General features: G+C 36.9%; 5 protein-coding genes across 7 annotated transcripts; 3 read left to right on the forward strand and 2 right to left on the reverse strand.

Annotated features, from left to right (window-relative positions):
* Window positions 1-862: 862 nt before the first annotated feature.
* On the reverse strand, window positions 863-2,314 carry LOC128959145 (CDP-diacylglycerol--inositol 3-phosphatidyltransferase-like). The gene is made up of 4 exons (XM_054305090.1): window positions 2,260-2,314; window positions 1,859-2,194; window positions 1,202-1,454; window positions 863-1,085 (listed from the first exon to the last, which is right to left on the reverse strand). Exons 2-4 carry the CDS (start codon window positions 2,096-2,098, stop codon window positions 913-915), a joined length of 666 nt encoding a protein of 221 aa, XP_054161065.1. The 5' UTR covers window positions 2,099-2,194; window positions 2,260-2,314; the 3' UTR covers window positions 863-912.
* Window positions 2,315-2,873: 559 nt separating this feature from the next.
* On the forward strand, window positions 2,874-3,890 carry LOC128959144 (uncharacterized). The gene has a single exon (XM_054305089.1). It carries the CDS (start codon window positions 3,011-3,013, stop codon window positions 3,881-3,883), a length of 873 nt encoding a protein of 290 aa, XP_054161064.1. The 5' UTR covers window positions 2,874-3,010; the 3' UTR covers window positions 3,884-3,890.
* A 2,097-nt stretch (window positions 3,891-5,987) lies between these two features.
* LOC128959142 (E3 ubiquitin-protein ligase UBR5-like) lies at window positions 5,988-16,697 on the forward strand. Its single transcript, XM_054305087.1, has 8 exons — window positions 5,988-6,468; window positions 6,532-6,745; window positions 7,036-7,112; window positions 7,233-15,771; window positions 15,843-15,899; window positions 15,992-16,073; window positions 16,164-16,368; window positions 16,429-16,697. Exons 1-8 carry the CDS (start codon window positions 6,374-6,376, stop codon window positions 16,526-16,528), a joined length of 9,369 nt encoding a protein of 3,122 aa, XP_054161062.1. The 5' UTR covers window positions 5,988-6,373; the 3' UTR covers window positions 16,529-16,697.
* A 2,316-nt stretch (window positions 16,698-19,013) lies between these two features.
* On the forward strand, window positions 19,014-24,204 carry LOC128959139 (serine-rich adhesin for platelets-like). Of its 3 annotated transcripts, none has more exons than XM_054305081.1 (4): window positions 19,014-19,712; window positions 19,877-20,216; window positions 20,287-21,103; window positions 21,173-24,204. In XM_054305081.1, exons 1-4 carry the CDS (start codon window positions 19,521-19,523, stop codon window positions 23,949-23,951), a joined length of 4,128 nt encoding a protein of 1,375 aa, XP_054161056.1. In that variant the 5' UTR covers window positions 19,014-19,520; the 3' UTR covers window positions 23,952-24,204. The 3 variants fall into 3 exon arrangements, with proteins under 3 accessions (XP_054161056.1, XP_054161057.1, XP_054161059.1); XM_054305082.1 differs by having other exon boundaries at window positions 21,176-24,204; XM_054305084.1 differs by having other exon boundaries at window positions 19,901-20,216.
* Window positions 24,205-25,301: 1,097 nt separating this feature from the next.
* On the reverse strand, window positions 25,302-26,112 carry LOC128959141 (transmembrane protein 60-like). The gene is made up of 2 exons (XM_054305086.1): window positions 25,907-26,112; window positions 25,302-25,807 (listed from the first exon to the last, which is right to left on the reverse strand). The coding sequence occupies exons 1-2, from the start codon at window positions 25,996-25,998 to the stop codon at window positions 25,417-25,419; spliced, it is 483 nt and encodes a 160-aa protein (XP_054161061.1). The 5' UTR covers window positions 25,999-26,112; the 3' UTR covers window positions 25,302-25,416.
* Window positions 26,113-26,852: the final 740 nt, after the last annotated feature.

The following is a 26,852-nucleotide window of genomic DNA, read 5'->3' on the forward strand; positions in this document are numbered from 1 at the left end:
TATTATTATTAATTATTATTAACTAGTTTATACCATTTTGAGATAACTAAACAATAATAACAAAATGTTTTACTGTTAATGTAAAATAATAACAATTTTTTTATTAATTAATTATATTGATATTTAATAATGTATTTGTAATACCTCTCTATAATAGCTTACCACTTGTTTTTTGATACATGACCTCGTATAAATATATAATTAAATAATTTTTTTAAATAAATAAATAATTTAAAATAACAATTAGCCAGTGTAATACTACCTAAATAATAATATTACCAAAAAAAACAATTGTTTCATTTTGTTTGTTTGTTTTTTTTTTAATATAAATAAATAAAATTTAATTTAATAATGTAAATCAAAGTGTGTGACAATTATTATTATTTAATTAATTATTTTTTTGGTCCAAATAAGTGATTAATATATAATAAATAACTTAAATTATATATTAGTATTTTATTTTTAATTATTAATTACCGGTAATTAACATAACTAAATATTAATATATATATTTAGACTAGATCAATTTTAAATGCAATTATTATACATATAGATAATGTTAAAATATAGGATAATAATAATATATCAATAGAGGACTACTTTATACTAATTTATTTTTAAAAAATTTAATCTCAATCTACAGTAATATCTATAAGTACTGTATTAGTATTATTATGATTGACAACAATTAACATATATATACACAATATTAACACATAATAAAAACATAGATAAGTATTGGCACACAATTACCAGGTATAACACAAATGTATAAAATTTAAATTAATAAAAAAATAAATAATAATCAAAATTGAAAGACAATAGAGTTTTATATAATAATTTTTAAGTGACTTATCCGTCAGTTTATATATAAATATATGATTAGATTTTTTTTATGTTTGTTTGTATATATTAGTTATCCTTCTTCGGACTGATTCCTTGTTCTTGGCGTTCAATAAGATCAAGATTTGCCAAATTCATGGCAGCCATAACACCATGCAATAGACTGATACCTGTTTTGATCAATGCTATCGGTGCCGACACCCAGACCAGTAGCGGTACAATCGAAATGTTCAGATAGGGAACTGTTGTTCACAAACAAACAAACAAACAAAAAGACAATTACCGTACCATTTAATAGAGACATCCAATTATTAGGGTATGGGTGGGGGGAACAGGTATCTTAAACGGATATACTTACTCAATGGTCCACTAGTGAAGTGAAGGAAATACAGAGCGGAATAGAAGAGCTCATTGCCGGCACACATGAAGAACAGTACCGATCGATTGGTGTAATACAAACGCATTACAGGATTTTCGTCCAACGATATGGTCTTATGGGACGTCTTGCCCAACATTGTACTCGTTTGCAGATGAATCCAATGACAGGATATATCGATGATCAGCGATAGTTGAAACAGAAACATGTATTTCGGATAAAATACGGTCAATACCTGTGAGAAGAGAGAGACAGACAGAGTGAGTGAGAGACAGACAGAGAGAGAGAGAGAGAGAGAGAGAGAGAGAGAGAGAGAAAGAGARAGAGAGAGAGARAGAGAGAGAGAGAGAAAGAGAGAGAGAGAGAGAGAGAGAGAGAGAGAGAGAGAGAAGAGAGAGAGAGAGAAAAGAGAGAGAGAGAGAAGAGAGAGAGAGAGAGAGAGAGAGAGAGAGAGAGAAAGAGAGAGAAAGAGAGAGAGAGAGAGAGAGAGAGAGAGAGAGAAAGAGAGAGAAAAAGAGAGAGAGAGAGATAGAGAGAGAGAGAGAAAGAAAGAGAGAAAGAGAGAGAGAGAGAAAGAAAGAGATTATTAACAATAAGTATGATATATATCGGGTAAGTGTCGGTCGGGTGACCACTCACTTGGATCAGTGCCATTGTAGCGCACCGGTCGGTCAGTTGGTCTAACATAGCACCGAATCGTGTCGACTGATTATATCGGCGGGCGGCCATACCGTCAAAAGCGTCCAACAATGCCGACGTTACGTAGAAACAAGTGGCCAACAGATAGTGGTCGACCATCAGTGCGAACGATACGAGGGCTAAGACTATACGAGCGAATCCAATCAAATTGGGAACAAATAGGAAGATATTTTCCGACATTTTTTGTTTGTTTGTTGGTTTGGTTTTGGTTTATCGGTTAATAGTTTGTGACCACTTTTACCGATGATTTTTTGTTGTTGTTGTTGTGTGGATCAGCTAAATGTTGGATCAAATAATAATATCAATCAATGGTTTAGACATTTGATGTCATCATTACATACAATATATTATGTGTTTATTATGTATTGATTTGTTGTATTGTTTACACAATTGTATTTAATAATAATATACTGCACATAGAGTTCGGGCATAACTTTATTCCCTCTATTAGAATGTTCCCCTTTAAATAATATCCAATAGCTGTAGCCTAACTGTATAGAAAATTAATGGAAATTTCCCCCCCCCCCCCCCGCCAATCGGGAAGCAAGAAAATAGGGATTAAAAATACAACTAGGGAGTATTTTCGAGCGAACCCCAAAATAATATATATATATACATTTAGTACACGTGCATCATCAATAATTTTATACAATTATAACTAAATGTTTTTAAATATTATTATTAATTACTTTTTTTTAAAAAAAATACATATAAAGTCAAATAATTTTTTTAAATAATTTTTTTAGTATTATAAACTATTATTATTAAACTAAATTTAAACATAACTAAAAAAATTTAAAATTTGTATTTAAATAGTTTTTTTTTTTAAAAACTGTAAAATAGTTTTAAATATTTTTTCATATTATTACTGTATTTATTGAATAACAATATATTGGGTACACATGTATAGCATGTATGGATAGACTGTTAATATTATTAATAGTATTAATAGATTTGGCGGTCAATTGAATGCATTGAAAGCATTGATTGATTGTCTCATTAATAATACTATTGAAGTAATTATTAATTAAAGTTTTAAAAAGTTTTACCGATTTTTTTTTTGTTGGCCATCACTGACCATCACTGACCACAATGAGTCTTAACGATGAACGTATGGACTCTAAAAAATTGTACGATTATTGTCAACTGGCCGAAGATATTACCTTAAATGTTGTCCAATGTTTGGCCGACAATCAACACAATCAGTTTGACCGGCGACACAGCGATTGGCGACAATTAGCCGATAAGTTTACCGATGAAATGAAACAATTGGCAGAACTAAGGCAACAATTGGACACTGAAGTAGAGGCCACATACAAGACTGACGTACAGCTGAAACAATTGCTGGCCGATAGCGAACAGTTGGCCGCCACCGCCGCCGATGATGATGTCGGCGACGACAACGAAGACAACGATAATCGTCGGCAACTACTAACTAATGTCTCAGTTGGCGATATGTTTACCGATAATTTAGGTAAACTTTTAGCGTCGGCGGCCAAAAAGTCCACTGTTCTCACCGACAACAATGAAAACTACGGTAAACTAATGGAAGTATTGAACGAAATGGTCGAAGACATGGATGATGCAGACGATGGCGATTCAGACAATAATCAGACGACGACGGCTACTAATGGCGGCCGCAATCAGACTAATATGAATGACGGCAACGACAACGATGACGGCGACGACGACGAAGAGTTGGTAACATTGGATAATCGTCAGCCAAAACGTATACCAATTGATCCGTTTAGTAAAAAACCGATTGAACTACCCGTCCGATCGATTACATGCGGCCACATATACGATCGCAATCAACTGGAACTGGTACTCAAGTCACGGGCGGCCGATTCAAACCAATGGATCAGTTGTCCGACAGTTGGCTGCAGTAATCGTAAGCTAACGCTTGCGGATGTGGTCGACGATCGCAAAACCCGAACATTAATTAATAAACTCAAACGTAACTAAATAATTACCGATTAGTTTTACCGAAATTTATTACCGATTTAAATGTATTTAATTACCGTTTATTAGTTTTACCGTTAAGTTAAAAACTATCGGTAAATGTATTTTCAATTGTTTTTTAGTCATTATTATTGTATTATAATTATTAATGTTTTTTTTGTGTTTGTTTTGTTTAAAACAGAAAATATATTGAAAATTAAAATAATATTATTATTGTTTTTTTATATGAAAAAAATATATATGAAATTTAAGACAAAAAAATTTTTTTTTTTAATAATTTAATTTATTGTATAAACATATATTGTTTTTGATTATAAATCAAATTTATTATTATTATATTATTATAAGTACTAATTATATTACTATATATTAGTATATATGTATATTAATTGTAAAACAATATTATTAAAACTATTAAAAATTATTTTTTATAACTGTATAAACAATAATTTAAATTACTATAAATAAATAAATTTTGAAAACTAATACTTATATAGTTTATATAGTTATTGAAAATTTATATCTATTATAAAAATTTTAATTATTTAATTTTATTTCATAATATAACTATTACAACACACACACACACACACACACACACACACACACACACACACACACACACACACACACACACACACACACATTAGTATAGTATTAAAATAGATATAACTTAGCTAGTTAATTTTATAAAAATAAAAATTAATATATAATTAATATATATACTGTATATATATATATATATATATATATATTGTATAAGTATATTGTATAAATATTTAAAATTATAAATAAAATTTTTTAAAAAACTTATAAAAAAAATTTTACAAAATTACAAACATATAATAATTACGTTGCTTAAAATCTATTTGCTATTAATTTAAAAAAAAAATAAATGCAATGGGGGGTTTTGATTGTACTACAGCTAGAGTTATCAACCCTACCATGGGGTAGGGAAGTTTCCTAATAAAATCCTTAAAAATTTTCTGGGAAAATATAGATAAAATATTTTTTTTTATTACCCTACCTTAATCATTAGAATGGGGGAATATATATATATATATATATAACAAAATAGATAGTACTAAAAAAACTTAAATAAATTAAAAAAATAAAACAAAATTTCATTGAAATATTTATATAAAAAAAATTACAGATAAAATTACAGTTTAATTTTAATACTTGTTTTTTATCAAAACATTATATTTAGTAAAAATGTGTTATAGTTTTTTTTAGAGTTCAAATAGATTTAATAGAAATAAAAAAAAATAGGAATTACTAAAATTAGGGGATTAGGAAAACATAGGGAAAATAATAATAAAAGGGAGGGAATTTATTTTACAGGGGAGGTACTACATGTATGTAATCCATGTAGATATTACAGTACATTATAACCCAGTAGTATTAGTAGTGCCCCCTCTATTTGATTGAGTCATTTTAAATATACATTTTACTGAGTATTTACTGTACATAATATTTTTCATATAATTCATTCAAACATATTGTATGTTCCGCTAGAGGTAGGAACCGGAGCCAATTTCTCGAACCGAACCGTTATTTATCTATAATATTAATTAAATTTAAAAAAAAAATTCTTTTGCATGTCCATTTTTAGAAAAAAACACATTTTAATTATAAAAAAATGTATATATTTACTATATTTTAATTATAATTAATTAATTATTAAAAAATTATTTTCAAATATACAGTACAAGTATATATACAGTATATATTTTATTTAATTATTTAAAGTTAAAAAACCGTCAATAAAAAACCCAAAAACCGTCAATAAAAAACAAAAAAAAGTCAATAAAAAACCAAAAAAAAGTCAATAAAAAACCAAAACCCGTCAATAAAAAACCAAAAAACGTCAATAAAAAACCCAAAAACCGTCAATAAAAACCCAAAAACCGTCAATAAAAACCCAAAAACCGTCAATAAAAACCCAAAAGAAACCGTCAATAACAAAAAACCGAACCGTTCTATTAGGAACCTAACCGAAACCATTACGGTTCCGATTATTTTATTTTTTTTAGACGGACCGAACCGTATCGGTTCCCGGCTCTAGAGTTTCTGTGTGTGTCTATTGAATAGAGAGAGAGAGAGAGAAACACATTATTATTATTTCAATACTAAAAGTATTGAAACACACATTCATTGCCTGTTTTTTTTGATAATATATTTAATACATTGCAGTCATTATACTAAAGGATAGCTTAAAATAATAATAATAATAAAAAGCAGACATATATTGGACACACATTTGATTTGATGACCACAAAGACATTATCATCACCTAAATCACAACACCGCGGATGTGATCATCAATTTTAGTATCAGTTTATTGTTTATGTGCTCTCAATTGTTGGTGTCTTGTAATTGATCCCAAAAAAAATTAATAATAAACAATTTGTGTGGGATCAATTAAAGGTGATCCACCTAAACAAACCAAATGGGTATCTTCTAGACGACCTCATTATCATCACCTAATAGATGTCAACAACGACAACAACAAGAAATATGTCGTCGACTTCAATGCAATTTGTATTGAATCCGTTGCCATCAACTGATGAACAACTAAACGATAGGTTTGTTGTATTGATTTGATTATCACTTTTTAATTGATTCATTCAAAATCCGGTTCCGTATAGACTTCGCGAGATATGCGACAAAAATGGTCGCAACGGCGGTGGCGGCATCGGTGGTGGTGTTAGCGGTTTGTTGTTGTCGTCGTCGGGCGGACCGTCATCATCATCATCGTCGTCGTCGTCATCGTCATCAATGGCGGCCGCTTTTCAGTCTATTAAAACAGTTGCCGTCAATCACTGTTGTGTCAGCAGTTCGCACATTGTCTTACTTCTTGAGGTATATATGTCTTTGTTGTTGTCGCTGTTGTTGTTGTCGTTGTTGTCGATGACCTAACACTTTATAGTTTAGTGTCCATCAAATCGCATGTTTGTTATGGTTATTGTCTTAATCATTGTTTTTATTGATAATTAATTTTTAAAACAGCAATTGGTTTAAAATCATTAAATTAATTAGCAATTAATCAAATTGTTATATCAATTGTTTGTTTTTTTTTTTTGATGATAACAACGACAATGTTATTAACAAATAATAATAATAATAATACTAATGATTATATCTCCTAAAAGGATGGCCGCATATGTCGAGTGGCGTATTCAATATTTACCGATCGGTTAGACCTGTCGGCCAACGATTCATCAAAAATGTAATATTTAATTATCAGTTTTTTTTCTATATATATTAATTAATTAATCAATTAAATTGATTTTCAATAATAACAATAATAATAATAATACTGTTTTTGTTTGATTAAAAAAACCAAAAGAGTTAATCTCAAGGGAAGCGCTGGCAGTCATGTATCGACACTGGCCTCCAATCAGCGATCAAGTCCGGCTGCCCGTCGCGGCCGAATATTGCGTACGTCTAACAGTGGTCGCGGTCGCGGTGGTGCCGCTGCCGGCGGTGCCAGTGTCATAATGGGCGGTCGGCCAGTAGTACCGGCACCGTTCGTACCCGAAGATCTGGTATCGCAAGCCCAGGTAGTCTTGCAGGGAAAGTCGCGCAATCTGATCATTCGGGAACTACAGCGAACCAATTTGGACGTCAATCTGGCCGTCAATAATCTGCTGAGTCGTGACGATGAAGACGCTGACGATATGGACGATAGCCAAGAGTCCTATATGCCCAGCGATGACCTGATGTCGCTGTTGGACGCCGGCATTCACAACGATCACGCCTCAGTGATCATCGATGCCGATGCCGTCTTTCCCGACGACGTATTCAGCTATTCATCTATACGTGTCCGATCGTCGGCAGCGGCCAATCGCATGTCATCGCGTACGGCATCGGCGGCCGAAAGAGAACGTGATTCGAGTGCCGTTGAACGAGATATGTTAAGATTTGCTTCGGAACGACAATATCCGACTTCCAGTGCATCGTCGAGACGTTGGTTGGAGTACGCGCTAAGAGATTCGGGTTCGGCATCCGATGCGTCAAAGTGTGCCGTAACGTCATCGCCAGCTGACGCCAATTTGAATACCCGAAAGCGTACGGATAGTTCACAGTTGAATCCGATTTACGTAAGCGAACAGTTGGAGTATTGGCCAGTGGCCAGCAGCGACAAAAAGTTTATAGCAATGGCTTCGCTGTTTACGGAATTGGCTGCCATTACCAGTACTGGTCAGTTGTGTCAATGGAAATGGTCGGATAGCGAACCGTTTAGGTCGCAAACAAACGACGGTGTTGTCTACTATCATCCGAAAGCGCTGTCATTGGGTTTACTAACCGAACGTATAGTTTGTTTGGCCGGTAGTTGTATCAGATGTTCAGTGGCTACCGATAACAACAAAGTGGCCACTTTTATCGACGAAAGTTTGATGCCAATTGCCAACAAACTCGAACACAATTTGCTACCATTGCCCGAAGTGACCAATTCATCGGATACTAAAATCGCATCCCTACACGTTTGTTCACTGTTTTCGTGCGTACGCCTGGATACCGGTGCTGTCTATTGGTGGGGCATTGCTCCGTATATGCATCGGAAGAAAATGTGGGAAAAAGTTCGGGCAAAGACCAAAAAACAGAGACAACCTGTCGGTAGTCAGTCGTCGTCAAGTGGATCGTCAAGTGATATCATTACCGGCGCACAGGTATGCCTACGCAATAGTCCATCGTATAGTGCCGGCGCTATCGGTTTTACCACTTACGGTGGCCTACCAAAAGTTGGCCAACTATTGTCATCCGCGTGGAATATAACCGATTCGTGTGCATTCAAACTATTAAATTCAAATGAATTCAAACAACAACAACAACAGCAGCGAAACACTGGTACTACCAGTAGTTCTCAGCTATCGTTTCCATCAAATTCGTTGGCATCGGTGTTGAGAGCAAATACCGCTGAATCGTCGTCATCGACGTCAATGGTTGTCAAAGACCAACAACCGCCGAGTCCTAGTCTATCGAAAGCGTCGTCAACTGAACGCCTGGAGATGCCGCCGCCACCATCGCCGGCGTCGTCAACTTGTTCGGAACCAGGGTGTAGTCCTCTACCGAAACGATCGAAACCGCGTCACAATAGTAATGTAATGTCGGGCAGCGGTGGCGGCAGTGGCCAAGACTGTTGCAATGAAAAAGTCGAGGAAACCTGGAGTCTCAAGGATGTCATATTTGTCGAAGACGTTAAAAACATACCGATTGGTCGGGTATTGAAAATTGATGGCAACTATGCAGCGGTCAAGTTTAACGCCTCGAACAACAATAGTAGCCGTGCCGATCAACACGGATCGGAAGTGTCCAGCGATGTTACATCGATATTGCAAGAGTGTCGACTGTTACGCAAAGATGAACTACAACTGGTCAAAGGCTCGACCTGTGCGAAGGCTTTGGACTGTTTTCAGAGATTCCCGAAAAAAGTACACCTATCCGATAGTCTCGGGGTACTGGCCATGACTGTCAGCAATCTGGGCATACACGCTATTGTCCGTACGGGTACCCGATTGAACTATGTTGTCATCAATATAACCAGCGGCCGTGTAGAACAAGAAAGTCGTTTTCCGACCGATACTTCGGCTTTTCTAGGCCAGGACACATCGCTAATATCGTTGAACTGTTACGGCGAAAACGAAATTATTACTATTGTTCGCGACGGTAACGGAGCCATCTATCCGTTGGCCAAAGATTGTTGTGATTCGGTTAAGGATCCGGTAGCGTTGGACATTGCACCCGCTCAGGCTATCGGTATCGGTATCTATCCCGTACGGGATGCGGCCACCAATCAGAAGAATCAAGTAGCCGTTATTGCACTGGCACTGGAAAACCAGTTGCTAACGCCGGCCATCATCAAAAGTGATCCCGATCTGGTACGGCTAACGTTGGCTTCGCTCGAAAAGGAATCGGTTTCCCAACAAGTAGTGGTCAGCGAACGATGCGACGGTAATCGCAATATCATTCATATGGCCGTATGCGCCTGTTTTCCCACTTCGAACAAATCGACCTACGATTCGGTGGCCTCAGTCGATGATCCGACTGCCGAAACGTTTGACGCGCGCAACGCAAGCCTACAGGACGTTATGCGCAGAGCCTCGAAATCGATGTCCGATCGGCTGAATTCGGGCGTCGGCGGTACCGCTGCCGTAGTCGTCGACCGTAGCAGCGATAATGATCTACGCGAACGTAGTGTTGAACCGCCGTCGGATAGTTGCGATTCCGAATCGAATGTACCGATTGCTATGATCTACTATCCGCCCGACGGTAACCAAACGTCAACTAACGAACCACTGTTGGATCCGACCGAACAAAAACCAGTCGCCCATTCGATACTATGGACACTATTGGATTCGCAGGTATTGCGACCATTCATGAAGGAACTGTTATGTTCGAAGGACTCGCAGGGCTATACACCGTTTATGATGGCCGTCAGCGGTCGTGCCTATTCGGCGGCCAACTATATTATGACTATTGCCGTCAAAATAGCCCAACGATCGTCGACGGATTCGGATGTCCAACAAAAAGTCTTGATGTCTATGCTATATCCGCGCGGATCCAATCCCGATGACTCACCACTGCACCTGTTGTGCTGTAACGACACCTGTAGTTTTACGTGGACCGGTGCCGAACACATCAATCAGGATATATTCGAGTGCAAGACATGCGGCCTAATCGGTTCACTGTGTTGTTGTACCGAATGTGCCCGCGTTTGCCATAAAGGACACGATTGTAAACTGAAACGTACGTCGCCGACGGCCTACTGTGACTGTTGGGAGAAATGCAAGTGCAAGGCATTGATCAGCGGCTGCCAGACGTCACGCTATGCCCTATTGAAACGATTGATTGCCGAAACCGATTTAGTCACCTATCCGAACGGTCGCGGCGAAAATATACTACTATTTCTGGTACAAACAGTCGGTAGACAAATCATTGAACAACGCCAGTACCGGCCGTCCCGATCGCGTACATCATTGACTCGTAAGACACCCGAAGCGGCCAGTAATATGGAATCGGAAATGCCTGACCATGATCTGGAACCGCCAAGATTTGCACGTAAAGCACTCGATAAGATTCTCGGCGACTGGAATGCCATCAAATCGATGATCTTAACCGGCTATCGGCAGCCGCCCAGTTTGGCCAATAAAAAGCAATGTTTCGGTTTTGGTAACAGCTATGCTGCCGCTGAGGAACAACTATTTCTGAACAGCCAAAACGGTACGGCATTGTTGGATAAGTTTACCCATTCACTGTTGGTCAGAGTTGGTTCCGAAATGTTGGACAACCTGTTGGTAACAATTATACGCGAATCTCAAAATCCACAGTCAAGTGTAGCGAAAGAAGCTCGACTAGTGGCCCGACGTTTTGTCCGATCAGTGGCCCGAATCGGTATTGTCCTATGTATTGAATTGACTCCGTCATCGTATGCCAACTCCAATGTACTGTCGCTGTCGTCGACTAGTCCGTCGTGGAAGAAGACAGCCGTATCGTCGCAGTTGCATAAATGTCGTCGCGTTTTTCAAGCCCTACTACCCATAGCTATCGAAGAGTTGTGCGAAATTGCCGATTCGCTGATATCGCCGGTCAGACTCGGTATTGTACGGCCAACGGCACCGTTTTGTCTATCGACTACACTATCCGATGCCATAACCGGCAGCGAAGAACTGTTTGCTGTCGATCCGCTAGTATCGCAAACCGGTGGCCGAAATGGTGGTGTCGATTCGCTATTGATGGACATATCGTCGGCAACCGATTCGCTAAATAGTATGAACAACCCTCAGAGCAGCGGTATCGGCGGCAGTGGTGGTATCATACCGTTGGTGGACGCTTCGGTTGGTGCCGATGTTGTCATAGGCGGCGGCGGCGGTGCTGACGATGAACACGAAGTCGATGTCATTGTCGGCCAGGAAGATGTCGATCACGAAGGCAGCGAACACGAAGAACCAGTCGATGGCGGCCAACACGAGGAAAGTGATTCGGATAGCGATTCCAATCCAGACGACGCTTCCTATCAGAGCAATATTGACAATGCAAGCGCCCAACGAAGTGCCGTTACGGGCGCTACGGCCGGCAGTGATTCGGGTGTCGCTAATTTGGCCTATTTTTCCGAAGAAGATTCGGGCGATTCGTCGAATGGCGAAGACGAAGAAGAGAGCGAAACTGCCGAAACCGAACCGGACACCGAAGATCTGGCATTTATTGACGAACAATTGGAACGCCGAGCGGCCAATTCGGCGGGTGCGGCAACAGTGGGCGCCGTTTCGGGCAGTGTATCCAATTGGCGTAATAATTTGGCACAGCATCTACAGTGGGCACTCAGACAGCGCGAAATTGGCGGAACTGCCTCTACGGGAGCTGTTGGCGCTACCCGTGTGACCACTAGCGGCGGCGGATTGTCCGGATCGACGGGACTGATACATATAGATCCGACTACTATTCGACGATCGGCTACAACTGTAACACCGATAACTACAACATTGACGACCAATGAATCGGTATCAATGGCCACCACTACCGTTGGTCTGGCCCGAGCCTTTGCTATTGTCATCCGACAGATATCGGATCTGTTGCCGACACTCAAAGATCACGAGCGACAGTCGTCGTCGTCGTCGACCATTTCGGGCATTAATTCGTTGCCGATAAACACTACCGAAGCCTATAATTTACTCAATTTTATCGAAATGAGACTCAAACCGACCTGGGATTGGCTGATGACAGTTATGGACTCTACCGAAGGACAGCTACGTTTCGGCTGTGCGCTGACCAACAGCAGCGGCGGTGTATCGTCGGCTTCGTCATCAACGCAGACACAACCGTCGACTAGTAGTAGTAGTGCTGTCCAATCGCACGGTTCGCGCAATACTGGCATTTCACTGGGATCTGGTGGCGCTGGCGGCAGTTCGCGTCGGATTAATCTAAACGACGAAAATCGTGTCACACAATCGGGCGACTCGCGCAGCGGCGCCGCCGGTATAACATCGCGACGTAGCGGTGGCGGTTCGGCCGCTGGTCATCGATTTTTATCGGCCGGACATCACGGTACCAATACTCTGGACTCGACTTCCGCGCGCAAAGACTTTCTATCCTATGCTATGTCACTCATGCGATCGCATAATAGCGAACATCTGGATTCGCTGCCCGTTCTCGATGTTTCGTCACTCAAACATGTGGCCTATGTTTTTGATTCGCTTATCTATTTTATTAAAAGCGGTTCGGAAGAGTCGGCTAGCGGTGGAAGCGTTGGCGGTGGCAGCAGCGGCGGCAACAATAATGGCAGCCGATTGGTTGGTACAGCTTCGGATCCGATGTCTGCAGAAAATTGGGCCAACGATGAAGAATCTGATGTGATTGAAGAACAAGACGACGAACTGAATACGATTCAGTCGTATACGTTACCAGATATTAGTACCATCAATGATGCCGAAGATTCTTCAGCGTCGGCTTCGGCACCAAATGGACCGCCGAGTAGTCATAAGAGTCGTAGGCATCCATTTTTTCAACGATCCGAATCGACATTGTTTTTAGGTTGTCCGCCACCCGATCCGTTTTCGACGCCCCTACAGGAAGCCCTACCATTGGCCGATGCACCGCATCTGTTGCAGCCGAATAGCCGTCGTGAACAACTGTTCGGTATTCCGCGACCAACAACTGCCAATGTTGCCGAAGAAATGTTCGATACGATACCCACTAGACTGAGCTTAAGTAACCGAAATGTTTGTCCAGTCGATGGCCAGTCGGCGGCTATCGGTATGGACTTAGCGAGTGATATGATGGCGACAACCAGTTCTCAAAGTAGCGGTAGTGGTAGTCAACAAAGTCAGTACATTGATGGTAGTAGTAATAGTAGTAGTAGTGCTAACCAAAGAGCACAGTCTGTGATTATTGCCGAAACAGGACAACAACAACAACATCATCATCAACGGGCACCGATAATAGTGCCCGTAACTGCCAATTCAGCGGCCAAACCCAGTGTGATTGTGTTGGCCGGTTCGATGAAACACCATTCGCAGAACAGTATCGGTAATTCAATGTCAAATACGAGTGGCGGCGGACAACACTTGTTGGCCTCACATTTACACCAACATCAACAACAAATTGGTGGACCATTATCTCTATCGTCGTCGATGACTATTAGAGAGATTATTGACAGTCAACAACAACAACAACAGCAGCAGTTTATTCACAAAAGAGGTGGCCATCATCTGCAACAACAACAACTACAACAACAATCGCATCAAATGATTGGCAATATGTCCCAACACGACAGCCTACTCGGTCGATGGCGGCTAACACTGGAACTGTTTGGCCGTGTATTTGTCGACGATGTCGGTGCCGAACCCGGTTCGATAATCGGCGATTTGGGCGGTTTTCCGGTAAAAGAGTCGAAATTTCGTCGGGAAATGGAACGACTGAGGAATTCCCAACAACGGGACATTAATTTCTCGAAACTGGACAGAGATCGGCACGCATTGATTCAGCAGACATTCAAAGAGTTGAATACAATGTATAATAATTTCAGTCGACGTATGTCTGTCGGTACGCCATTGTTGACCGTTTCGCGAGTGAAAGTAACCTTCAAAGACGAACCGGGCGAAGGTAGCGGCGTTGCCCGTAGTTTCTATTCGGCATTTTGCGAGGCCATACTATCGGGCGAAAAGTTGCCCAGTTTGGAGTCGTGTCACGCACCGAATCGATCGCTTCAATACAATCTGATTCAGCGGCTGAAGAGTCGCGAACGTGAACGAGAACAGGCCCGACGAGCCTATCAGGCCAGCCGATCGTCGCGTGACCACAATTCGACTTCGGGTAGTGGTGGCGGAGGAAGTTCGGGACGCGGAACTGATAGCCGATCCGATAGGGAAGTGTTTACACATTTGAGATACGAAGCGCCGCCGTTTATTATGCCCGGCGATCAGTCACCTCAGCAGCAACTGCATCAACAACAACCGCAACAACAACTACACCAACAATCACAACAACAACAGGTCAGCAATAGTACTGTCAATCTGAACGAATTGCTTAGTCCTCATCGACAACAACTTGGTATGCGTTTGTATCCGCGAGTCCATCAACTGAGGCCATCGTTGGCCAGTAAGATAACCGGAATGCTTCTGGAGCTGACACCGGCCCAACTGTTGACATTGTTTGCATCGGAGGACACCCTCAGGGCCAAAGTGGACGAAGCAGTCGATATTATTCTATCGCACGGCCGCGACACTACCGCCGACGGTCTATTCGAGTTGGATATGTTTAATCTGTCGAAAAACTTGCAAAACAACAACAACAACGTGAACACATCGGCCACCATCAACATCACCAACAATACGGCCACCAATACAGCCGTCGGAGGCGGCGGCAAAACAGCAACAACAGGTCAATCGGCCCGAACATTGGACATTGAAATGGAAGACGAAGACGAAGAAGATAATGCCCCGCTATTCTATCAGCCGGGAAAACGTGGTTTCTATTCGCCACGTCAGGGCCGGGCATCGGCCGAACGTATCAATGCATTCCGTAATGTCGGCCGAATTATGGGCTTATGTCTACTTCAGAATGAATTGTGTCCGCTAAGTCTTAGCCGTCATGTCTACAAATATATACTCCGGCGAACCATTCTCTGGCACGACTTGGCCTTCTTTGATCCCGTCCTTTACGAATCGTTACGTCAACTGATTGTTGACGTAGAATCGGGTAACGATTCGATGTGCGCCGATCTTGACCTCAGATTTGCTGTGGATTTGTGTCCAGAGGAAGGCGGCGGCGGTAATGTCGAACTGATACCCAATGGCCGGAATATTGAAGTTACGCCGCAAACTATCTACGATTATGTTCGCCGTTACGCTCAGTATCGGATGATTCAGTCCCAGGAACGGTCACTTCAGGTACGGTCACATTCCCGAGAATAATATATTTTACCGTATTTTTCTAATTGTTTTTTTTAATCAATTGACAGGCACTTAGACAAGGAGTCTGTGATGTTTTGCCCACTAATGCTTTGGACGGATTGACTGTAATTAACCGAAACTTTTGTTTTTTTTTTGTTAATTTTTAATTTAATTACCGGATTTTAACGATTAATTTATTTAATAATTTAATTTATAGGCCGAAGATTTTCGTCTACTATTGAACGGTGTTTCCGAAATTAATATACAATTATTGATCAGTTATGTGACATTCAATGACGGTATGTATTATTAATTATTAGTTGATTGAAATTAATTTTTCATTTAAAATAAAAACTAATTGCGATTTATATTGTGACCGAAAAACACAGAGAGTGGCGACGGTAGCGAACATTTGACTTATTTTAAGCGTTGGTTTTGGTCTGTAGTGGAAAAGATGACAAACCAAGAGAAACAAGATTTGATATACTTCTGGACGGGTAGTCCATCGTTGCCGGCGAGCGAAGAGGGCTTTCAGCCGATGCCCAGTATTACGATTAGACCGCGCGATGACTTGCATTTGGCCACCGCTAATACGTATGTGACTATCGCGTCGAAAAATTACCGAAAAATTTATCTAATTTTGTTTACTTTCAGATGCATATCAAGACTATATATTCCCTTATATTCCTCTAAATCCATATTACGTCAGAAGCTATTGATGGCCATTAAGACCAAGAATTTTGGATTTGTTTAGTGACAATAGATAGATGAAGAAGAAGAAGAAGAAGAATAGGATACCGAAGATATAGATAAAGACAGAAATAAAACACAAAACAAAACACAACACAAAAAACCACTCAATTATTTAATCATTATTTTTCTTATTAATTAATTAATTAATTAGTGTTTATTATTATTATATTATATTATTAGTGTGATTATTGGCTAAACCATTGATTTATTTTTTTTTGTTTGGAAAATATCTGATAATTTTGAATTTAAATTTAATTTAATTAAATTATAAAAAAATTATGATGTTTTTTTTTGATTTGCTATAAATAATAATAAAATTGATATATATATATATATAAATATAATTATATTACGGTAATTAATTAATCAACAACAAAAAAATCATATATATATATATACAGTATATTGAATTTATAGGTTTATAAAAAAAATATATATGATTTAATAATAAATATATAAGTTATATATATATTTATTGATTGTAATTCAATACAAGTAAACATTATTATTATATATATCTAAATAATTAATTAATTTCTTTTTTTTTATTATTATTATTTAAATATTATTAATACTATTTTTTTTTCTTTCAATAAAATATCATATGTTTTTAATAATAATAATTTTTATTATTTATTTTTTTTTTAAGTAAAATATTTGGTTTCAATCAATCAATAGGTAGAGAGAGAGAGAGAGAGAGAGAGAGAGAGAGAGAGAGAGAGAGAGAGAGAGAGAGAGAATATATAAATAATTTATTTTAAATATAACTATTGATATTAAAACAAAACAAAAAATTGCACCTAAATTGTAAAAACTAATAATAATTTAATAATAATAATAATAATAATACTGTAGTACACTATACATGTATTTAACTTAATAGTAGTACAGGTAGTATAGGTAGTAGTAGTCAATTATAATGTATGTAATAATATACAGTATTATACACACTGTAATTGATATACAGGGTTACCATATGTTTATTAATAATAATAAAATAAAATTACAGGTAATAATATTTTCTCATTGGAAAAAAATTATATATTAAATATTATAATTAAAAAAAAAAACGGGAAATTAATTTTGTTTTTATGAGGAACGGGGGCAATGTATGGGTAATGGGGGGGGGGAGGGGAATTATCGTAGAATATAAATAATTAAAATATCCATGGTCATATATACATGTATGTATGTATATATTTGTTTGTTTTTTTTTATTATTAGTAATAATTTTCATGGAAATTATATTATTGTATTTATTTAGTATTTATTTAGTATTTATTTAGTATTTATTGTATTATATTATTAATTTGTACAGTAATTGGATATCTATTAATAATATATAACAAGTAATTCAATAAGTATTACAACAACAATAACACTGTAGTGTATTGTACTGTAGATTAAAAGTTATTAAAAAAAATAATACAATAATTATTTGCACATTATTTTAATATAGTAGTAGAGTTGTTATACCATTGAATTAAATATATATATATAGATAAATACGGGTTCGGTTTAGTTAATTAATATTTAATTAAAATAAACCCATATTTAGATAGATTATAATCAAGCACAAATAATAATAATAATTTAAGTTAGTACTACTATATTGTATATGTTTAAATAATAATTTTTAATTTTTTCAAAAAAACTAGTAACTAGCTAAAATATCTATTTATTTATAATAATTATTATTTGTATACCTAGTATTATATATATTTTTAAAAAAATAAATAAACTAGATATAATTTATAAATTCGAACATATATAGAAATTATTAATTTTTCAAAAAAAAATAGTAACTAGCTAAAATATCTATTTATTTATAATAATAATTATTATTTGTATACCTAGTATTATATATATTTTTCTAAAAAAAATAAATAAACTAGATAGAATTTATAAATTAAATAACTTTAAATTAAATAAATTAAAACATATATACAAATTATTATTAATATTTTTAAAAAAAAAAATACATTTAGTTTTATTATAGTTTTTTTATCAAAAAAAAAATTATATAATACTTAAACTTTTTTTTAAAAAAAAATTTTATATAGCGGTTCGGTTAAATAATATTAATATTAAAATTATTATTTATAAAAAAAAATTTCTCCCAACTCTAGTTTATATATATATGTATTATTCCATTTTGGAAATAATTTTGTTGTAAACAACTTTCAATATAATAATAATTTTAATATCAATAACACTGTACTATAAAAATAAAATTGAAAATCTCATTGAAAAAAATATACAGACATTTAATAATAATAATAAGTATACCAATAAACCAATATTATAATTTGGTACTATTTATTACTAGTAAAACACATAGGTTTCAGTAACAATAAAAAGGTCCAAATTTGTTTTATATGTGTGTCTATTATTATTAGTATTGTTATTGTTTTTCTCATTGACTAAAAAAATATATAAAATCATAAAAAATATTGTATTAAATAATAATAATAATAATCACAACAAATATGGTGTCAATTCATTAATGGTAAACAAGTTTTAAGTTTTTATTTTATTTATTATTAATAAATAATTAATATTTAATTAAAATTAAAAAAAAAATTGTGTTTTTGTTTAACCAAAAAATAATTATATAATTAATTAATTAAAAGTGAAAACAATTTGTTTTGTGTATATAATTATCGGCTGAACTGTTTGGCCACTAAACCGGTGATCAGTTTTTCAGTTTTTTTTTGTTTAAATTGTTAATTGTTTTGATTTCGAGGAAGAATAAGAAGATTGAAGAAGAAGAAGAGGAAGAAGTGGTAGTAAAACAACAGATTTTGTTGGTATTTGTATTGATCTGTCAGTAGTCGTAGTCGTCGTCTTCAGCTGCAGTCATATCGATGGCCACAACAACATCGCGGCTGCCGTTGAAACCGATCATTGATTTTAAGTTTAAGTTATTATTATTATCATCGATAAGACAATACTATTATTACTGTAAACCCAACCAATAAAAACCACCGATAATGTCCTCCTCATCGTCGTCGACGACGACAACGTCGTCAATGTCGACCATCAAGAGCTCGTCCAAGAGTTTCTACAAATCACACGGCGGTAGTGGTGGCGGTGGCAGTGGTGGTGGCGGCGGTGGTGGCGATGAATCGACATTTCAAATGCCAGATGATGTCAAACGAGTCGGTTATATGAAGAAACTAAAGGTACGTATTGTTGTTGTTGTTGTTGTTGTCATCAATTGATTCCGACAATTAGGAACAGGAAGAAGAAGAATAAGAATAATAATAAGAAGAACCCATCGATTATATCATATAAAATGATTTTATTTTTTTTGTTTGTTTGTTTGATATCTTTGTTTATCTCATAGTCTGTATCTTTCCTTCAAAATCAGACAATGAAGAAGAAGTATTTCGTCCTAAGAGATCATAACGATTCAAATATGGGTTCGCTTTCCTATTTTGATAGCGAAAAAAAGTTTCGCCACAACAACGGCCAACAACCGAAACGATTGATTTATCTGAAAGACTGTTTCAGTATTAATCGTAAAATAGATGGTAAACATAAGCACGCGATTGCTTTGTATACACGGGACGAATGTTTTACGACGATTGTCGAAGACGCTGAACAACAGAGACAATGGCTGGAAGCGCTTCATGCCCTACAAAACCAGACCAACGATTTTCGTATCGGTCACGGCGTTCATTACGGTAATTACTAATTACTATGGATTTAATTGATTGATTTTCTTCATCTATATCCATATACTATCACTTCCAGAGCACGTATGGCAAGTGAACATCAACCGCAACGGTTTAGGTCAAACACGCAATATGAACGGTACTCATCGACTGTGTTTGACTGCCCACACGCTATACATTGTCAAAGTGGATCCGCTGGCCAGCGAACCGCCCGACGTCTACGAGTTTCCATTGATCAGTATTCGACGATGCGGTCACACGACCAGTACGTTTTTCATCGAATTGGGCCGATCTTCCAGTATAGGTCCCGGAGATATATGGATTCAAGCGGACGATTCGGCCATTGCCCAGAATATGCACGAAGTAATTCTGGCGGCAATGTGTTCGTCGAAGAATCACGAATCAGATTTTGGCGGTCCATCGCAACGGCCTCGTAGTGCGTCGACCAGCGATAAACCGTTGACCAGTCGACGGCCACAGTCATCGTTATCGACATCGTCGTCGCATACGAACCAAAGTATGATTATATTCGGTGGCGGCGGCGGCGGTGGTGGTGGTCCCGTCTATTCGTCAACGACATCGTCGACCACTAGTGTTCATCAGAGTTCATCAAATATTACATCAACAACAACAGGAGCAGCAGCGCAGACAACTTCGATGTCGAGTTCGGATCGCGTCCGATGCGATTCGATGCCTTCTTCCCGGTCGAGGACTACCAGCGAATCGGATTCGTTGTTGTTGTCGTCCTCTCATGTCGTCGATAGCAGACACTGGACAACACCGCAACACTATGGAGGCGGCGGCGGTGGCAGCGGTAGTGTCGGTGATAATCGTTTACACTTAACATTACACAGTAGAACACTGTCCTATTCGCCGCCATCACATAATCCGCTCAGGTATGCCATACACATACATACCATTTATTATGAATGACTAACTGTATTTGTATTCAAACCCTCAACCAGTAGTTCTGCCGCCTATTCCACTGATAGCACTGGTAGTTCACTATCGATAGACGACTACGACAGTGGTAGTCATTGTCTGACACCGGTTTCCGAATATCATCTGAGTCTTCACAATAGTCTAATGCCGTCGGAGCCGCCCATTTCCGAAGAGGACGGTCAAACTGATGACTATCTGTCAATGTCGCCGACGGGCAGCTCGAGCGGTGGCTGCGGCGGCAGCTGTCAGTCGATGGGCGTCCGATCGCATCTGAATCTGAATTTCTATCCGACTTCGAACCCGTCGCCTATAACATCGCCGACTACGGCTGCCATCATCGGCGGATCGGCAACAAAATCGTTGATTAATAGTAAAGTTATTGACGAACCAGACAGTAGTCCTTATATACCGATGAGTCCGGTCGGTTCAGTCGAAACTAGCGATAGTCTAGTATCCAGTCGCCGATCGAGTGGTCTACTGGATAGTAGACATTTGTATACAAACGAAAACATTGCCGAATATATGCCAATGGTGTGCACCACTTCCATCACAACCAGGAGCAGCAGCCAGGAGATGATCATCAAATCGGAATCGATTGACGAATATCTAAATATGGCGCCACTATCGGAATCGCTTCCGAAAATTAATGATAGATCGGCGCCGCCACCGCCGCAGCCTAAAGAGGAATTTCATTTGGATAAAGTCAAGTCATACTTTCCCCATACGGACGACGAATTGGATTCGTTTGATTATATACTACCGGTTCGGGCCTACAGTATTGGTAGTCGTCCGTCGCAGCCGACGGCGACTACCAAAGCGTTGATCAGAGCTAACATCAAATCCAGACAACAACAACAACAACAAATGACATCAGCGTCGTCCTCATCGGCGGCCATCAAATCGGGTACACAAACGCCTGAGGAGAATGAAATCCGAATTCGTGCCTTTTCTATGGGAAGTCATGTGACAAACATGCGTGAGATGCGTATTGCGGCCAAACGGCAGGCATTAGTCGATACACAGATTGGCGGTCCGACGGCCGCTATAGACGAATCGATGAAACGAAATTTGCCGAAAGCTTCGAGCGCACCGATACTGTCGCCGGCACAGCCGCGAAAGCGTAGCGCAACTGTCGGCTGTCGACCGATTTTTGCGAAATCATCGCTTATTGCTGGTCGCGGCGTCGGCGGTAGTGGTGGCGGCGGCGGCAGCGGCTTCGGAGCTATCGGCGGCAGCAGAAACATCGATACAGATCTAATGGAAATCGATTATTCATCGAAGTCTATGCAATCCTCTACACAACAGCAGCAGATGAAGGAACGCCTAGAAGACCGTATCAAACGTTCGTCAATTGGTGGCGGCAGCGGCGGTCATAGACAGCGATCAAATTCGCGATCGTCGACATCATCGTCGGGTATCGGATCGGCCAGTACTACGTCGCCGTCGATTACGTCATCGATGAACGAGTTGACTACTGGAGGACTACTGGATAGAAAGTCAACTAATAATTTGATTAACAGATCTATTGATGACCAACAGTTCCAGAGAACTAAAGAGATTGTTAACAATGATTACATTGAAGTACATATGATAACAACAAACCATGAACTGAAACAACTGCCATCGAGTTTACACTCAACAGCTAATCTAAGACCAACTATTACTGACCATTCTATCCAATTATCACAACAACAACAACAGACAATAGCTACAGTTCCTTCATTTACTTCATCACATTCTTCCGATTCTCTATCACAACAACAACTGCAGAGTCATTGGAAAACAAATCCGATAAAATCAATGACCAAAACAAGTGAATCATTTGCTCAAACAATGAACGAAAACAATATTAAGACTAAACAACAATCGGATGTTGTCGTCGTTGCCGATAGTAGTGATGGTGACTATGTATGTCTGGATATGAGATCTACAACGACAACACATGTGCCTCAAAGATCTACTATTACTACTACTACTACTACTACTACTGCAGAGCCATCATCGCTACTATCGCAGGTCATGGAGTCAACCGTTGTTGAGGAATCATCGTCGTTGTCGTCGTCTTCTTCATCGTCAGACACCACCAACAGAAGCAGAGGCAAAGCTAAACAAAGAAATAGTTCTATCGATAGTCATATTACTACTACTACTATTGGTAAACAACAAGAACCACAGCAACAGCTCCCGGTGCCAACAAATAGTGATACAAATAATTTAACGAAAACCAGTGATAGACAACAACAACAACAACAAGTCATCAATAGATTGGATGATAATAACAAATTGATGACAACTAATACCAGTAGTAGTAGTTGTTGTAGTAATGATGAGCCAAAAACAACCATTTCTTCTTCTTCGTCTTCACCTCCGCGTCGATCGTCGCCTCCGTCGTTGTCGACGACGATATCATCGGACAAAGAGCTTAACTATGCGTCGCTAGATTTGGCCACAGCTACTACTACTACTACTACTACTGATGAAGTATCGGCGGCGGCCGCCGCTAAATATGGATCACATCTATCGTCATCAAGTGGTCTAACAGCGACTCTGACAATAACAACGCCATTATCACTATCGTCGTCGTCGTCGTCGTCATTGTCTTCGACATCACTCACCACCACCACTACAACAGCTATGCTCACACAGTGTTGCGGAAGTCAGGAACAACTGCTCTATAGCGGCGGTGTTGGCGGTGGTATTGTCGGCGGCGATCAATCATCCAATCAGTTAGCTTACGCTGAGATCGACTTTGGTATCGCCGGCGGCGGCGGCGTCGCCAACACTAAGATTGCAAAGTCTTAAACAAAACGAAAAACAAAAAATGAAATTAAAATTATATTTTTTTAATTACAAAAAAAAACAAATCAACGAAATCAACAACAATTCCCCACTAATTGTATGTACTGTCTGTCTGTCTGTCCATCTGTATGTATGTATGTCTGTCGGTCGCCGCTCTAGTCATCGATAACTTTGACTTTTTATTATAATTATTATTTTTAATAGTAATCTATTGATTAAAATATATGTAACTATTTTTTTGTTGTTTTATTTTTTTTTCGATGAAATACTTCCTCAGCAGAGATAGAGAGAGAGAGAGAGAGAGAGAGAGAGAGAGAGAGAGAGAGAGAGAGAGATCTTTAGGTCTAAGAGTTATTATTATTATTATTATTTTGATGATAATTGCGATTATATTAGAGATTTATATATATATATATATATAATTAGCGCCAAAATTACTAAAAGATTTTTTTTTTTTGGTATTCACTTATATATATATATATATAAATTATTCCAACATTTTATTAGTCAAATGAATAATTGAAATTAAAAAAATAAAAATAAAAATAAAAATAAATTATATATAAATTTAAAAACAAAAATAATATTATACAACAACTTATATAAAGTCATAATACATATAACCTGTTATTATTATTATTATTATTATTATTATATAATTATTATATTCTATTATTATTATAATAACTATTATTAATATTAAAAAATATATATTATATATTGATATAAATTTATTATATATATATATACAGTACATTATATTATAAATTATATATTTATATACAGTATATATACTGTATTATTGATTGATTGATTGATTTAAACAAAAAATAAAAATAAATTACCGGTATATATTATATAAAAAATAAAAATATGATTTATACGTTCAAATCAAGTATTTAAATAATTTATAATAATAATAATAATATATTCAAAAATTGATTTTTAATTTGAATGAATAAAACAAAATTAAAATAATATAATCGACTTTTTATTTTATTATCTGTATTATTATTATTGTTATTATTGTTATTTATATTAAATTACAAATAAATTAATTGATTGATTAATAAGATTATACAATATATATATATATATTCCTATAAATTTACAGTAACTTACATATCGTATTGAAATACAAATTTAAAAAAATTTAAATTAAATTAAATTATAGGTAATTAAAATAAAATCAATAAACAAAATAAACAACAAAAAAAAGGTTAAAATTATAATATAATAAAAACTAAAAAAAAACAAAAATTGTATTTCAATTATCACAAACACATTATTATTATTATTATTATCGGTAATTATCGGTAATAATAGACACATAACTTCTTGAAATGATATCACCGTTTAGTTCACACCATAACAAGTGGTGTGGTGTGGTGTCCACTGGTAGACCATTACCGACTTTATCGGCAAACAATCGGTGAGATATGTAATGGTAACTATCATCGGGTAGTAATCATGAGATGATTGAACGATTGCCGGACGATATAAATCTAGTGGAGACCATCAGTCCCAGACAGGAGATAATACATAACCAGAACGGTATGAATGTTATATAGAGTGGTAATCGGCTACCGCTGATGTAGTCCAGCCGTAAACAGATGACCACTTGAAAGGTTAGTTTCGTTAGCAAACAGGTTAGGCAATAGATATTTTGGTAGAGTCGGCGCTGGGCTGCCGATGATGTGGCCATTGATATCGAATGAGACCAGCGATTGGTGGCCGATGTCGATGCAGTGGACAATCCAGCCGCCGCCGCCGGCGAAGTCCGTAGCCATTTCATGGCCAACATTAGACACATTAGTAGGTCTAAGACAAACATCGGTATGAAAACGACAAACCAGTTCCTATAGAAAACGGTAATAACAAACAAATTAATGGTCAGTCAATATTGTGTTGGCCACCGATACTTCGGGTGATAATTCGGTAACGAGAAAATTACAAACCAATCGCACTTATTGTCCACTTTGATGGCCACCAACACTACGAACAGCGCCAACGATACCAAACTGAATAGCGATCGGTGAATGACAGACATCGCGGTCGCGGCGACGGCCGCGCGGCCAACGACACCACGCGGTTAGCGGCCAATGATACGCGCGGTTCGCGGACACGTGTTTTCCCAACGCACGTGAGTTTTGTAAAAGTTTTTTTTGTCAATAGTTTTTTTCAAAACTAATGTGAAGTTTATATTTAATAATTATTTATTTAAAAAAAATAATTTAAAAAATTTTTTTGTTTATAAAAAAAAATATTTGTTATTAATTTTGTTGTTATTATTATACAGTTATTAAATACAGTGTATATAAAATATTCAATTCAAATAATATGATACATTAGATCCTATTTAATAATACACACAAAAAACAAACATATTGTTTATATACATAAAAATAACATTGTCACAATAATTATGTTGTACTGTATATATATGTAGTGTGTTCAAATTTGAGTATTTTGATCCTGTACATTTATGATTATAAAACATTAGATAAAAATTTATGTTTTTTAAAAAATTAAAATAAATAAATTATTTAGTTTATTTATTTAGTATAAATTAGTAAAAAAAATATATTTATTTATATTTTTTAAAAATAAATTATTGTCCATGATATTTAAAAAATGTTTGATATGGTTACCATGACAATTGATTGATAGACAATAGGCAACAATAGCTTATTAAAAATAAACAAACAATTTTTTAGACTCATATTTATCTATAAAAAGGCCCAAATGTACAACAAAACCATTAACTAATATATATACCTTTATATATATATATATATTATAAATAAAAATAATTTATTTTAAATAAATAATAATAAATTGTTTCAAACTTTAAGCCATCAACTATTGAAAGGTTAAATGAATATATAGTTTACTTAAATACAT

The sequence above is a fragment of the Oppia nitens genome, unplaced genomic scaffold, assembly GCF_028296485.1.
Source record: "Oppia nitens isolate AA-2021 unplaced genomic scaffold, nextdenovo-longstitch-racon4-pilon3 scaffold41_pilon_pilon_pilon, whole genome shotgun sequence".
Classification (NCBI taxonomy): Eukaryota; Metazoa; Arthropoda; class Arachnida; order Sarcoptiformes; family Oppiidae; genus Oppia; species Oppia nitens.

Bases quoted from the DNA above. Each gene is read 5' to 3' on its own strand.
- LOC128959144 (XM_054305089.1), top strand. From the start codon at position 3,011: ATGAGTCTTAACGATGAACGTATGGACTCTAAAAAATTGTACGATTAT.
- LOC128959142 (XM_054305087.1), top strand. From the start codon at position 6,374: ATGTCAACAACGACAACAACAAGAAATATGTCGTCGACTTCAATGCAA. The intron at 16,074-16,163 runs GTATGTATTATT...CGAAAAACACAG, and splicing joins TTATGTGACATTCAATGACG to AGAGTGGCGACGGTAGCGAA. The intron at 16,369-16,428 runs GTATGTGACTAT...GTTTACTTTCAG, and splicing joins CATTTGGCCACCGCTAATAC to ATGCATATCAAGACTATATA.
- LOC128959145 (XM_054305090.1), bottom strand. From the start codon at position 2,098: ATGTCGGAAAATATCTTCCTATTTGTTCCCAATTTGATTGGATTCGCT. The intron at 1,455-1,858 runs GTGAGTGGTCAC...CTCTTCTCACAG, and splicing joins CTACAATGGCACTGATCCAA to GTATTGACCGTATTTTATCC. The intron at 1,086-1,201 runs GTAAGTATATCC...TGTGAACAACAG, and splicing joins CTTCACTAGTGGACCATTGA to TTCCCTATCTGAACATTTCG.
- LOC128959141 (XM_054305086.1), bottom strand. From the start codon at position 25,998: ATGTCTGTCATTCACCGATCGCTATTCAGTTTGGTATCGTTGGCGCTG. The intron at 25,808-25,906 runs GTTTGTAATTTT...CGTTTTCTATAG, and splicing joins GTGGACAATAAGTGCGATTG to GAACTGGTTTGTCGTTTTCA.
- LOC128959139 (XM_054305081.1), top strand. From the start codon at position 19,521: ATGTCCTCCTCATCGTCGTCGACGACGACAACGTCGTCAATGTCGACC. The intron at 19,713-19,876 runs GTACGTATTGTT...TTTATCTCATAG, and splicing joins GTTATATGAAGAAACTAAAG to TCTGTATCTTTCCTTCAAAA. The intron at 21,104-21,172 runs GTATGCCATACA...ACCCTCAACCAG, and splicing joins CCATCACATAATCCGCTCAG to TAGTTCTGCCGCCTATTCCA.